At 42.7% G+C, this 13,704-nt stretch overlaps 1 protein-coding gene across 12 annotated transcripts in view; it reads left to right on the plus strand.

Moving 5' to 3' along the window:
- Positions 1-13,704, plus strand: part of CCDC171 (coiled-coil domain containing 171) — a 247,239-nt gene that overhangs the window by 156,147 nt on the left and 77,388 nt on the right. For 9 of the 12 annotated variants that reach the window (XM_084834548.1, XM_084834547.1, XM_084834545.1 and 6 more), the window contains 2 exons: positions 1,509-1,563; positions 13,062-13,139. In XM_084834548.1, coding sequence (XP_084690674.1) covers positions 1,509-1,563; positions 13,062-13,139 — 133 coding nt within the window. The remainder of the gene's footprint in view (positions 1-1,508; positions 1,564-13,061; positions 13,140-13,704) is intronic. The other 3 variants (XM_084834549.1, XM_084834546.1, XM_084834554.1) reach the window with 1 other exon arrangement.

The raw sequence follows: 13,704 nt of genomic DNA on the forward strand, positions 1-13,704 counted from the left end.
TCCTTATGGTCCAGCTCTCGCAGCCATAGGTTACTATGGGGAATACCATTGCTTTAACTATGCAGACCTTTGTTGTCAGTGTGATGTCTCTGCTCTTCACTATTTTATCAAGATTTGTCATTGCTGTCCTCCCAAGAAGTAACTCTTCTGATTTCCTGGCTGCAGTCAGCATCTGCAGTAATCTTTGCGCCTAGAAAGACAAAGTCTGTCACTGCCTCTACGTTTTCTCCCTCTATTTGCCAGTTATCAATCAAGCTGGTTGCCATAATCTTGGTTTTTTTGAGGTTAAACTGCAACCCAGCTTTTGCACTTTCTTCTTTCACCTTCATCATGAGGTTCCTCAGCTGCTCCTCACTTTCAGCCAAATCAAAGTGATATCAAAGTGGTATCATCTGCATATCTGAGATTGTTAATGTTTCTTCCAGCAATTTTAACTCCAGCCTTGGCTTCATCAAGCCCAGCACATCGCATGATGTGTTCTGCGTACAGGTTGAATAGGTAGGGTGAAAGTATACAGCCCTGCCGTACTCCTTTCCCAATCTTAAACCAGTCCATTGATCCATGGTCTGTTCTTACCGTTGCTACTTGGTCGTTATACAGATTCCTCAGGATGCAGACAAGATGACTTGGTATCCCCATACCACCAAGAACTTGCCACAATTTGTTATGGTCCACACAGTCAAAGGCTTTAGAATAGTCAGTAAAACAGAAATAGATGTTTTCCTGAAACTCCCTGGCTTTCTCCATTAACCAGCGGATATTGGCAATTTGGTCTCTAAACCCTTTTAAAGGCCTTTTCTAAACCCAGCTTGTACCTCTGGCAATTCTCGTTCCATGAATTGCTGGAGTCTACCTTGCAAGATCTTGAGCATTACCTTACTGGCATGTGAAATAAGTGCCACTGTTCGATAGTTGGAACATTCTTTAGTGCTTCCCTTTTTTGGTATGGGGATATAAGTTGATTTTTTCCAATCTGTTGACCATTCTTGTGTTTTCCAAATTTGAACCAGAGTTACTTGTCAGTAAATCATAAGGCTGTTGGTAAAGCTAGTTATGATGTGACATTAATTGTGACTGTAACCATGCTTGTTGTTCAGTCGTTAAGTCTTGTCCGACTCTTCGTGACCCCGTGGACCATAGCACGCTAGGCCTTCCTGTCCTCCACTCTCTCCCGGAGCGTGCTCAAGTTCATATTAATTGTATCAGTGAAGTAGTATATTGGACACCTTTCGACCTGGGGGTCTCATCTTCCGGCGTCATATCTTTTAGCCTTGTGATATGTTCCATGGGGTTTTCTTGGCAAGAATACTGGAGTGGGTTGCCATTTCCTTCTCCAGTGAGAACTCTCTGCCATGACCTGTCAGTCTTGGGTGGCCCTGCACGGAATAGCTTATGGCTTCACTGAGTTACGCAAGCCCCTTCGCCACAACAAGGCAGTGATCCATGAAGGGGATAACCATGCTAGCTGTCTTTTATTATAAGTTGCTTTGTTTTGCTTTATTCAACAGAGACAAGGAATTAATTGCTGGTCACATGAAATCAGTGGAATCTACCCTTCAGAATGTAAGTAACATTCTCAGCTCCTCCCACTTTCACTGTTACAATGACCCAGTTTGTACAATCACCTTGTTTAAGCATGTCACATGCTGGCACCATTTAGTTAATTACCCACTTGGGTGCGGTTCATTATGTCATCCAAACCCGGGTGGCATGGGTTGTTTGAGGGAGAAACAGCTTTCAAATAACCCAGCAACAGCCCATGGGTTATTTGAGGTTTGTTTCCTCAAACAAGCCACGCCGCCTGGGTTCAGATGACACGAGAAGTTGTGCTCTGGCAGCAATTAGGTAAATGGCGCCTGGCATGCTTTAAGCCACATGATTGTGCGAATCAGGCCATTTTATATTTCAGAAATTGAATGTTGGAATTGCTTTTTCTCTGGGATACTGGCTGAAGTTTTAAAAAATCTCTAATATTAATTATCTGCTAACATTTGTATACGAAGTATCTACAATTCTCTATACTAAAAATACAGTAATTGGAAACCTTGAACATCTTTAATGAAATGATAAGTTCAATGTGAAAAAAAATGTTTTTAAGTCTCTGATTTGTTCAATGCCATTTAAGGTAGCTAATTCCTTAGACCATTTATGTAAGCTTCCCAACAGCTCATTTGACAATAAGGTCATAGCAAGGCATCAGAATAGTTGGGGCCAATTCACACAAGTGAGCTTCTTGCTTATTTTCTCTTATGTTTTCTTGTTACCATAAAACCTGTCACAAATAAATGCCACATTACAACCTAAGATTCATTTTTTTTCAGCCACATGAGATTAAAAACATCTCAACTCTTGCCCCCCAACACTACCCCCAACAGTGTGAGGAAACTGTTGGAAACATCAGAGTTCCCAAACCAGAGCAACTTAATTGTTGAGTCATCCTCAACAACATGCATTTGATAAGAGTTTCCCTTAACTTAAACCATGGGGCAATTCACTAGAGAAAAACTACTTTGGGGGAATATCTAATGTTTACCTGTTTGTGCTGAACACAATAGAGCAATTTTAGAAGCTCAGTGTTGACTTTTGCTGGAGATTAAGGAACAGTTTACACATAATGCCAGCCCGTGGGTTAAACGTACCATGGGCTGTTAGAGACGAGCAGGAGAGAGCAGGTATGCTGTCTGCAGCGCACCAACCACTTCTACTTTTAATCAGTAACTTACGATTGGCCCATTCATAGGCTGTTGAGCATGACATGCAGACCTGGAGCACTGGGTTGTTTAGGAGCTAAACAGCCCAATAGCAAACCACCCTCTCCCACTTGTGCACCACAACCTATGAGTTGTTTAAGCTGTGGGTAATTGTTACATGCAAACCAGGTCTATATGAGTTAACTTCTTTTTTTGTTTGTTTATCATTTCTGTGTGTGTGTGTGTGTGTGTACTAATGCTGTTTTTAATCTCCTCCTCCTCCCCCTCCTCCTATTACTACTATTTTAAATATTTCAATTACTTCTGCATTTTTATTCTCTGCTGCTGTTTTTGTATTTAAATGCTTACTGTTTTTGTTTTTAAACTGTAAGTATGTTTTTAATTGTTCCATTTTAAATTTTTGTTGTGACCTGCCTTGAACTCCCAGGAGGAAAGTAATACATGTTGCCTTTTCCTTGTTTGTTGGATTATATTTTAAATTACTTATCAGAGCACACAGAATCAAAGATGTGGATTCTTTTATGAAATAGATAAAATAAATATTATATTTGGGTGATGCTTTCTTGTGAGCTCTTCTGGAAAATCAGGCCAGAAAGGTAACTGCTAGTCTAAAATATTAATGCATACTATGCTTTTGGCTTTTTAAAAATAACAGTGAGAGAGCATTGCCACAAAAAAAATTAGAAAGATAAGAGTTTATTCTTAAGACTTTCCATTGTGGAAACTGGCCTGTATTTTCTGTAACTGTATTAGATATATGATAATTCAACAGTGCTAACTAAATGTCTTTTTATCGTGGTTTGATTGGCTCATTTCCAATATATGCTGGGGGGGAAAGCCTTGATATTATCTTTATTAAAACCTAGGTTGTAAATAGGGAGCTTTAATTATGCGTACAGAACATGAGTACTAAGGTCACTTGTAAATTTCACTTTTATAACCTGAAAATGTTGCTCTCCTCCCCATACGTAAACACTACATTCTCTTTCTGTTACATGAAAAAATAAGCGATTTAGGGCACAATCCTAAGCGTGTTCAGGCAGAAAAACGTCCCACAACTCTCAGCATTCCTCATGCTGGCTGGGGCATGCTGGGAGTTGTAGGACTTTTTTCTGCCTAAACACACATAGGATTGCACCCTTAGGCTAGCCTTAGGAGACTAGGGTGCAAATATATCAAAAGTAGATTATAGGTCCTAACCTAGGTTGGTCAGATAGAGATGATCAGATCACCATGGTCACCTGATGTAGCTTGGTCATATGTATAACCCTGCCTAAAGGTAAGGAGGACTTCGACCACTCATCAGGTACAGACATGTAGTAAAATGACTGCCTATATTGAATTCCTCTGATATAATAACTAGTCAAAGAAAATTACATGTTTTTCTGAAATGTTCAACTGAAGGACAGGTTTCTCAAACTTTTTGGAATACAGCTCCCTTCCCTTATTCCCTGCTTCTAATCCTATTCTACTTTATGCCTTTCTCCCTGGGGTATAATTTCAGTTGTTTGTTGACTCATTATGTATGTTTTTTGTTCTTGGCAAGGAAATACAATGCTGCAACTGGGAATAGCCAGAACTGTAAATAGAATTGGTCATTGAAAAGAGACCCCCACCAGTATCTGGCTGGCAGGGTCATATGTCCAGGGACTCATGAGTTGTGTCCTCTGAGGCAGGGGTGGACAGAAGGTAGATCTCCAGATGTTTTGGCTTTCAGCTCACAGCATTCTTAACCATTGGCCATGTTGGCAGGAGATTTTCCCTCTGCCCACCCCTGCTCACACCAAAAAGCAGACTGTGATGGTTGAGAAATCAGAAGCTCCCCTTGACAGCCAGTAAGCCTAAGAAAGCTGAAGGTGCTTGCCTTGAAGTCATACTGAGAGATGCTGACTAGTGGGCTTTTGTTTCTAGTTATTCTGACTTGGCTTGATGCCTAGGGAGAGGAGCTGGTAGCTCATGCACTCATGTATGTTTCAGTGTGAGGTACAGAAGGGTCAAGTCTGGTAAAGCAAGGTCACATCCAGTAAACAAGAATGCATCCAATAAAGCATGGTCAGGTCCATGGTCATAGGGAGGTAGGGAACTGTCAGGAACCTGCTGGGGATACTGATTGCAGTGTTTCTGCAAAGGGGGAGCTGTTGTCCAAGCAAGGGACTACGGGCAACTGAGGCCTTAAGAAGGCTGGCAGGCCCAGAAAATTCAGAGGCTCCACCCCTGCTGTATGCTAGCTCTAGCCCTTAAAGGGCCCACAGTTGTTTCTGTAGACTCATGTCTGAGTGGTCAAAGGATAGGGAAAGCTATGGGGGACTCATCTTCAGAGTCTGAGTTTGAGGGAAGGACTACACCCTTAGTCTGGAATGTATATGACGGGTTCCAAGGGTTCTCCCTGAAGTTGGCTCATTGGACTCTTGAGTTGTCGTCACGGTGCTGCTAAGTCTCTGAGCCTGGGGAGAAGATACTAGTTATCTCTTGCTCAGCTAATCTCCACTTCTTAACTGTTCAGAGACACTAGCTGTCAGCTGTCTTTAAAATTCTCAACAGTCAGAATCTGCCTGTTTTTTTTCCTTCAAGTGGTGAGTGTAATGTGTAGCCAGGCTATAAATAAACTTGACAATAGGATAGCGTGTCAACCAGTTCCAGCCTTTTCTCAAACCTAGACTTTTATGAAGAGATCTTTCCTAGCCTAAATTGATTTAATACCTGATTGCTAGGCTGTAACTATACAAAGCAGTATTTTATTTCCCAGCTGCTTTTGGAAGAAAGCCTTTTTGGTAACTTGCCATCCTACCAAGAGCTGCAGCAACAATAAAAAATTAATCAAGAATTCATCTCCAGATTCCTGCAATGGTGTATAGGGGTGCACCTCTTCCCCAATTCTGTGGGCTTTATTTTTTTTAATCACTGTTGGAGGCATAGGGGAGTATCCTATAGTGGGACCTACTGCTAGTGCAACAGGGAGCTGTTGTTGTTCAGTCGTTCAGTCGTGTCCGACTCTTTGTGACCCCATGGACCATAGCACGCCAGGCCTTCCTGTCCTGCGCTCTCTCCCGGAGCGTGCTCAAGTTCATATTCATTGCATCCGTGATGCTATCTAGCCATCTCATCCTCTGCCGTCCCCTTCTCCTTTTGCCTTCAGTCTTTCCCAGCATCAGGGTCTTTTCCAGGGAGTTTTCTCTTCGCATTAGGTGGCCAAAATATTGGAGCTTCAGCTTCATTATCTATCCTTCCAATGAGCACTCAGGGTTGATTTCCTTTAGGATGGACTGATTTGACCTCCTTGCAGTCCAGGGGACTCGTAAGAGTCTTCTCCAGCACCACAGTTCAAAAGCATCAATTCTTCGGCGCTCAGCCTTCCTTATAGTCCAGCTCTCACAGCCATACATTACTACTGGGAAAACCATAGCTTTGATTAGACGGACCTTTGTCGGCAAGGTGATGTCTCTGCTTCTTACTATGCTGTCTAGGTTGGCCATAGCTTTCCTCCCAAGGAGCAAGCGTCTTTTAATTTCATGGCTACAGTCACCGTCTGCGGTGATCTTGGAGCCCAAGAAAGTAAAATCTGTCACTGCTTCCATTTCTTCCCCTTCTATATTCCAGGAAGTGATGGGGCCAGATGCCATGATCTTCGTTTTTTTAATGTTGAGTTTCAAACCAGCTTTTGCACTCTCCTCTTTCACCCTCAACAAGAGGCTCTTGAGGTCCTCTTCGCTTTCTGCCATTAGGGTGGTATCGTCTGCATATCGGAGGTTGTTGATAATTCTCCCAGCAATCTTAATTCCGACCTGTGATTCATCCAACCCGGCATTTCTCATGATGTAGTCTGCATATAAGTTAAATAAGCGGGGTGACAATATGCAGCCTTGTCGTACTCCTTTCCCAATTTTGAACCAATCGGTTGTTCCATGTCTGGTTCTTACTGTTGCTTCTTGACCCTCGTACAGGTTTCTCAGGAGACAGGTAAGGTGGTCTGGTACTCCCATCACTTTAAGAATTTGCCACAGTTTGTTGTGATCCACACAATCAAAGGCTTTAGCGTAGTCAATGAAGCAGAAATAGACGTTTTTCTGGAATTCTCTTGCTTTCTCCATGATGCAGCGAATGTTGGCGATTTGATCTCTAGTTCCTCTGCCTCTTCTAAACCCAGCTTGTATTTCCGGTAGTTCTCGGTTCGCATACTGCTGAAGGCTAGCTTGTAGGATTTTGAGCATCACCTTGCTGGCATGTGAAATGAGCGCAATTGTGCGGTAGTTTGAACACTCTTTGGCGTTGCCCTTCTTTGGAATTGGAATGTAAACTGACCTTTTCCAGTCTTGTGGCCACTGTTGAGTGTTCCAGATTTGTTGGCATATTGAATGCAGCACTTTAACAGCATCATCTTTTAGGATTTTAAATAGCTCGGCTGGAATACTGTCGTCTCCGCTAGCTTTGTTGTTACTAATGCTTCCTAAGCCCACTTGACTTCACTCTCTAGGATGTCCGGCGCAAGTTCAGTGACCGCACTATCATGGCTATCAGGGACATTCAGATCTTTCCTGTATAGTTCTTCTGTGTATTCTTGCCACCCCTTCTTAATCTCATCTGCTTCTGTTAGGTCCCTGCCTTCTTTGTCCTTTATCATGCCCGTCTTTGCACAAAACGTTCCCTTGAGATCTCCAATTTTCTTGAAGAGATCTCTAGTCTTTCCCATTCTGTTGTTTTCCTCGATTTCTTTGCATTGTTCATTTAAGAAGGCCTTCTTGTCTCTCCTTGCTATTCTCTGGAACTCTGCATTCAGTTGGGTATATCTTCCCCTTTCTCCCTTGCTTTTCGCTTCCCTTCTTTCCTCAGCTACTTGTAAAGCCTCATCAGACAGCCACTTGGCTTTCTTGCATTTCTTTTTCTTTGGGATGGATTTCGTTGCTGCCTCCTGAACAATGTTATGGACCTCCGTCCATAGTTCCTCAGGCACTCTGTCTATCAGGTCTAATCCCTGAAATCTATTCCTCACCTCCACTGTATATTCATATGTATATTCACTGTATATTCAACGGTTTAGTGGTTTTCCCGACGTTCTTCAATTTAAGCCGAAATTTTGCAAGAAGCAGCTCATGATCTGAGCCACAGTCAGCTCCAGGTCTTGTTTTTACTGACTGTATGGAGCTTCTCCATCTTTGGCTGCAAAGGACATAATCAGTCTGATTTCGATATTGACCATCTGGTGACATCCATGTGTAGAGTCGCCTCTTGTGCTGTTGGAAAAGAGTGTTTGCTATGATCAGCATGTTCTCTTGGCAAAACTCTATTAGCTTTTGTCCTGCTTCATTTTGTACACCAAGGCCATGCCTGCCTGTTATCCTGGTGATTTCTTGACTTCCTACTTTAGCATTCCAATCCCCTATGATGAAGAGGACATTTTTTTTGGTGTTAGTTCTAGAAGGTGTTGTAGGTCTTCATAGAACCGATCAACCTCAGCTTCTTCGGCTTCAGTGGTTGGGGCATAGACTTGAATTACTGTGATGTTGAATGGTTTGCCTTGGATTCGTACTGAGATCATTCTATCATTTTTAAGATTGTACCCCAGTACTGCTTTTCCCACCCTTTTGTTGACTATGAGTGCTACTCCATTTCTTCTAAGGGATTCTTGCCCACAATAGTAGATATGATGGTCACCTGAATTAAATTCGCCCATGCCTGCCCATTTTAGTTCGCTGATTCCCAAGATGTCGATGTTCAATCTTGCCATCTCATGTTTGACCACCTCCAGCTTACCTTGATTCATTGATCTGACATTCCAGGTTCCTAAACAATATTGTTCTTTACAGCATCGGATTTTCTTTTCACCGCCAGACACATCCACAGCTGAGTGTCCTTTCGGGTTTGGCCCAGCCGCTTCACTCTTTCTGGCGCTACTTGGAAATACCCTCTGCTCTTCCCCAGTAGCATATTGGACACCTTCCGACCTGAGGGGCTCATCTTCCGGCATCATCTCTTTTAGCCTTGTGATACGTTCCATGGGGTTTTCTTGGCAAGAATAGTGGAGTGGGTTGCCATTTCCTTCTCCAGTGGACCACATTTTGTCAGAACTCTCTGCCATGACCTGTCCGTCTTGGGTGGCCCTGCACAGCATAGCTTATGGCTTCACTGAGTTACGCAAGCCCCTTCGCCACAACAAGGCAGTGATCCATGAAGGGGAACAGGGAGCTAGTGCTTCGTAAAGGAACCAGAGATGAGCGGAAACACTTGTTTCGAGAATGGGGCTCTGCTAACCTGTCCTGATCTGGAAACAAATGTTTCTGCTCATTTCTGAGATTCCTTTATGAAGTGCTAACTCTCTGTTGCACCAGCAGTGGGTAATGCTGGAGCAATGGAATGAACAGGAGTGCAGTGGCAGGATAGGGTACTGCCTAAAGTGGTAGGCACTATGGAGGATTTCCTCTCCCCAGCAGTGCCACCACCTATAGGGAAACTATTCCTTCAACTGGGCAATCTCACATATGGGGTTTCTTATTTATAGCAAATGCTTATATTTCAGGGCCTAAGGAACTCTCTGGCACTATTACTGTATAACACTGTAACTTGAGTTCCCCAAGCTGACCCTTTTCCGATGCCACCAATTCTGTTAGAATACTTTAAAATGTCCTAGTAGTTGGCATAAGAAGCTTGGCCGTGATTTGGGCACTGACACTAGAGACAAGATGAACTATTAAACAAGTTCATTTATTAAAGGGATATTTTGTACATAAGAGATCACTAATATTTACCTAGGGCTTTTCAAAAGACTGCTTAGTGACAATTCTTAAGGACTCAAGGAACACTGTTGCTATTTTGTTGTTGTTCAGTCGTTCAGCCGTGTCCGACTCTTCGTGACCCCATGGATCATAGCATGCCAGGACTTCCTGTCCTCTGCTCTCTCCCGGAGTGTGCTCAAGTTCACACTGTTGCTATTACAAGCCTCTTAATGACTTCTTTTACCTCAAGGGAAAGTCCCTAAGCCTCCATCCAAGCCAAATACAGCCAGGTCCAGCTTCTGGGTAGAGTCTGACACCAAAGCGCTTCCTGTTGTTTTTCTGGCTGCTGGGACAGTTTATCTGGGTTTTTACTGCCCACTTCTATGATCTTCTGGCATAATCTTAGGGCAGCTACCTGGCACAACACAGGCACCTGCTCCCTGCACCTGATGGTCACCAGCCTCGTCAGATTACCTCACAGAGAAGGAATAGCTTCATATTCAGGCCTTAGCTATTAAATTTCTCCTCAGCTTTTTCCTAGTCCTTCTATATCACCACCCACCAATAAACAGACCTCCTCCCTCACTCTCCACAGACTGACTCCCCTCCTAACTCAACTCACCTTTCCCCAACTGCTCTTTTCCACCTAGCTAGAATCCTTAGCTGATCAGAACTGAATTTACCCAATCCAGGCCCCATCTGATAATATTCAAAGTGACTGTCTCTCTTTCCCACTTCAGAACAACACTAAACAACTACTACACAGGCCTTTGACAGTAACAAAAAAGACCTATTCAGATACACTGTAGCCTCACAGAGGCCACAGAAAGTAAACATTACATATCAGCAATTGTTATATACAGGACATTTCTTCACAGCGCCAAGGCACAGTTGCCACTGCTGTTCAGGAAGCCTCAGCTACTCCCTACTTCACAGTAAAAAGTCCTATTAATATATTAGTCCTTACCTTTTGGGTCCAAAACCGATCTGTCTCCCCCACGTCCATGTACTACCTGGGCTTGGGGACTTTTAGTACCCAGTAGTTATAAAGTGTCTTGAGGTTCCGCAATTCTGTACTCTGCATTGTCAAAATTCCTAAGTCTTTCCCTGTGATTTTTCCCCTTCATTGTTTTTTTCAAAAGTGTTGCATTATATAACTATGTGCAGGATACTATATCCTGTTTTCCTCTTCTGTCCATTTAATAGATACCACTTCCTTGGTGTCTATCACCTCAAATGACCCCAGGCACAATTATTTTAATGCCCCATTGCATTAAAAAAAACCACAATTTTGTCTATTCTTCCACACAGGTATTCTAGGAACATACCTTTTACGTCTTATCACCCTTTTTCTCTCTCCTCTCCCAAGCAGTTTTCTTTTCTTTTCTTTTCTAATCTAATCTAATCTATCCTATCTATATATCTATCATCTATTTGATTTCTTGATCGTCCATCTGGCCAGTCACCCAGCCACTCTGGGTGATGTACAATGGTACAATTTAAAACAGTAAAATTATATATTAAAACATTATTAAAAAATACCCTAACCCACCCCAAATGCCTGCCTGAGTAACCGAGTTTTCAGTGCGTGGCGGAAGCTCATTAAAGAGGGGGCATGGCAGAGTTCCCTAGGGAGGGAGTTCCACAGAGCGGGGGCCAGCACAGAGAAGGCCCTCTCCCTCGTCCTCACCAGCCTAGCTGTCCTGGCTGATGGGACAGAGGGAAGGCCATCCGAGGCTGATCTTGTTAAGCGGCCTGTCTGGTGTTGCTGGAGGCGCTCCTTAAGATAGGCTGGGCCGGAACCATATAGGGTTTGAAAGGTCAAAACCAACACCTTGAATTTGGCCTGGAAAACAACTGGTAACCAGTGCAACTCCTTCAGTACTGGAATGATGTGATCATGCCAGCAGCTGCCTTTAATCAGGTGAGCCGCTGCGTTTCGCACCAGCTGCAGGGTCCGAACCGTCTTCAAGGTTAACCCCATGTAGAGCGCATTACAGTAGTCTGCTGTTCCACTTCTGCTCCTTCCACTATGTCTACAGGAGCTACTGCTAGTGCAATGGGGAGTTAGTGGTTCCCAAAACAACCCTGGAAATGGACAGAAACACTCATTTCCTGATCGGGACAGGTCAGCTGAGCTCGTTTCCACTTGTTTCTAGTTGCTTTAAGAACTGCTAGGTCCCCGTGCAGTAGCAGTGGGTCCTGCTAGAGGGCGGGGAGCATTGGATATTGCCCAGTGTGCTTGGCATTGTACTGAACTGTGAAGCAACACCAAGGCTTGAATTATCCACAGTGAATACAGATAAATCAGGAGATTTAAATGAACGATGTTTGAGTATTAGGTTTTCTAGTGCACATAGATTTTTAAATAAAATGGCCAGGGAACCTCATTTCCTTCAATGGGATTCATGGGTACTCAGTACTACTCACTTTCTGTTGTTTTGATATAGAAGCTTAGCCATGTAATTAGGTATCCCTGCTTTTTATGCATTCATGCTTTTGAAATTGTGACTTGATTTTTGCTCTTGAGTTGGGAATCTAAAATGCAGAGCTGAGATGCACTGGCAGGATAGTGACAAGAATCTGATGCTTTTACTGTTTGTTCTGGGCCTATTCTTGGCTTTTGTCTATTAACCTGGCACCTGCCACAAGTGAAATGGACCAGTAGGCACATGTAAAGAAGTCAACAAGAAAGCAACCAAGATTTTTAGAAGTTTCAAAAGCACCTGTTTGTTTTAAAAGAAAGTCCCATGAAAAATGACTTGTACCATTTTTGATTGTAATAGGAACATAGCATATTAAATTTAGAGAAATGTGTTTTTCTTCCTTTTTTGGAAGAAAGGTGGGTTATGATTTTTTAAAAAGTTATATTGTATTTCACTATTGCCTTTAAATCATCTCTTGCATTGTTCATGCTCCTATTTTGGAAATGTCTTAAATTTCTCTCTCTTGTTTTAATCTCCTAATAACCTGACTTCCTTGATCTATGTTCCTAAAGATCAGTTGTGCAGGACATACAGGTGTTAGCACAGCTGGCTTGCTGATGACATCTCTGTCCATATAGCTGTCTAGTGTGTCATCACTCATATTGTTCTGTGTCATTCTGACCTAGCCAAGCTAAAAATGGCACTCTAGCTCAAGAGGGATTTAAAAACCTTGACAAACTAAGGATAAGACATTTCAGAATGTCATATTCATGTGTTTAACTCTTTTCAGCTTAGGCATATCTAAGTAACTAATGCCAGAGCCCGTCTGTCTTAATTTTTTTGGGAAGCCTGAAGATTTTTTTTTTAATGTATGTGTATACTTTGCCATAAGTATGGAAACATCCTTGTGTGGAGTACTGTGAAATTAGCTAATGCGTTAGCTGTTATTTTCTCCAGACATGGGTTCACTTCCAGCCCAAGGTCAATGAAATCTGTTCATAAGGGACATATTATTGTGCACATCCCACAAATACAGAATAGCTTTGGCATTGTGCTTAGTGTTTGCTTAAAAGGGCCTGGATCAAATTAATTTTTCATCCAACTGAGTTTGGGTTTGGTGTGTTTTTGTTTTTACATGCTAGGGTATTTTTCAGAAAATGTTACTATACTGAACTTAGTTGTTGTTAAGTAGAATGCCATTCTCCTTTTTATTCCAGCTGACAGATTTACAGGGCAATCCTATACATGTCTACTCAGAAGGATGCCTAAATGAGTTCAGTAGGATTTGCTCCCAGGTAAGCATGTATAGGATTGGACTATTCTTTTAAAATATTTTTTGATTTCAAGGTAGTACTGTTTAAAAATATGTTAGTTAGATTGAGTACTGCAGTGATATTTTCTGTTTTCTATGTAGGGCTGCAATTCTATACATAGTTATCAGGGAGTAAGCCCCATTGAAAACAATGGGACTTAATTCGGAGTAAACATGCATAAGATTGCACTATAGATGTTGCATTTCTGCATTATACTCTCAAACACACTTCTGAAAGCGGGGCTGGCTCAGGACATTTTGTGGTTTGAGGTAAAGGTCAAGATGGTGCCCCCTCCCCATTCCATATGCAGAAGCCAGCTGGATTGGTAGTTGAATCTTACGTCAACAGTGGCAATGGGATAGTGTCCACCACCACATCTGAGGCAGCAGGTTAGTTTAGGGGGGGACAGGACAGTAGTGTGGCATACACAGCTCTGTTCTCCAAGAGAGCAGAACAGCCGAGAGGTTGCTGCCACTGCCCCCCAGCATCCGCCGCCTGACACAATTGCTTCACTCTGCCTAATGGTAGAACTGGCCCTGCTGGAAGA

Source organism: Heloderma suspectum, chromosome 2, assembly GCF_057233095.1.
Source record: "Heloderma suspectum isolate Gila_16-S chromosome 2, 16-S_ref, whole genome shotgun sequence".
NCBI classification, from domain to species: domain Eukaryota; kingdom Metazoa; phylum Chordata; class Lepidosauria; order Squamata; family Helodermatidae; genus Heloderma; species Heloderma suspectum.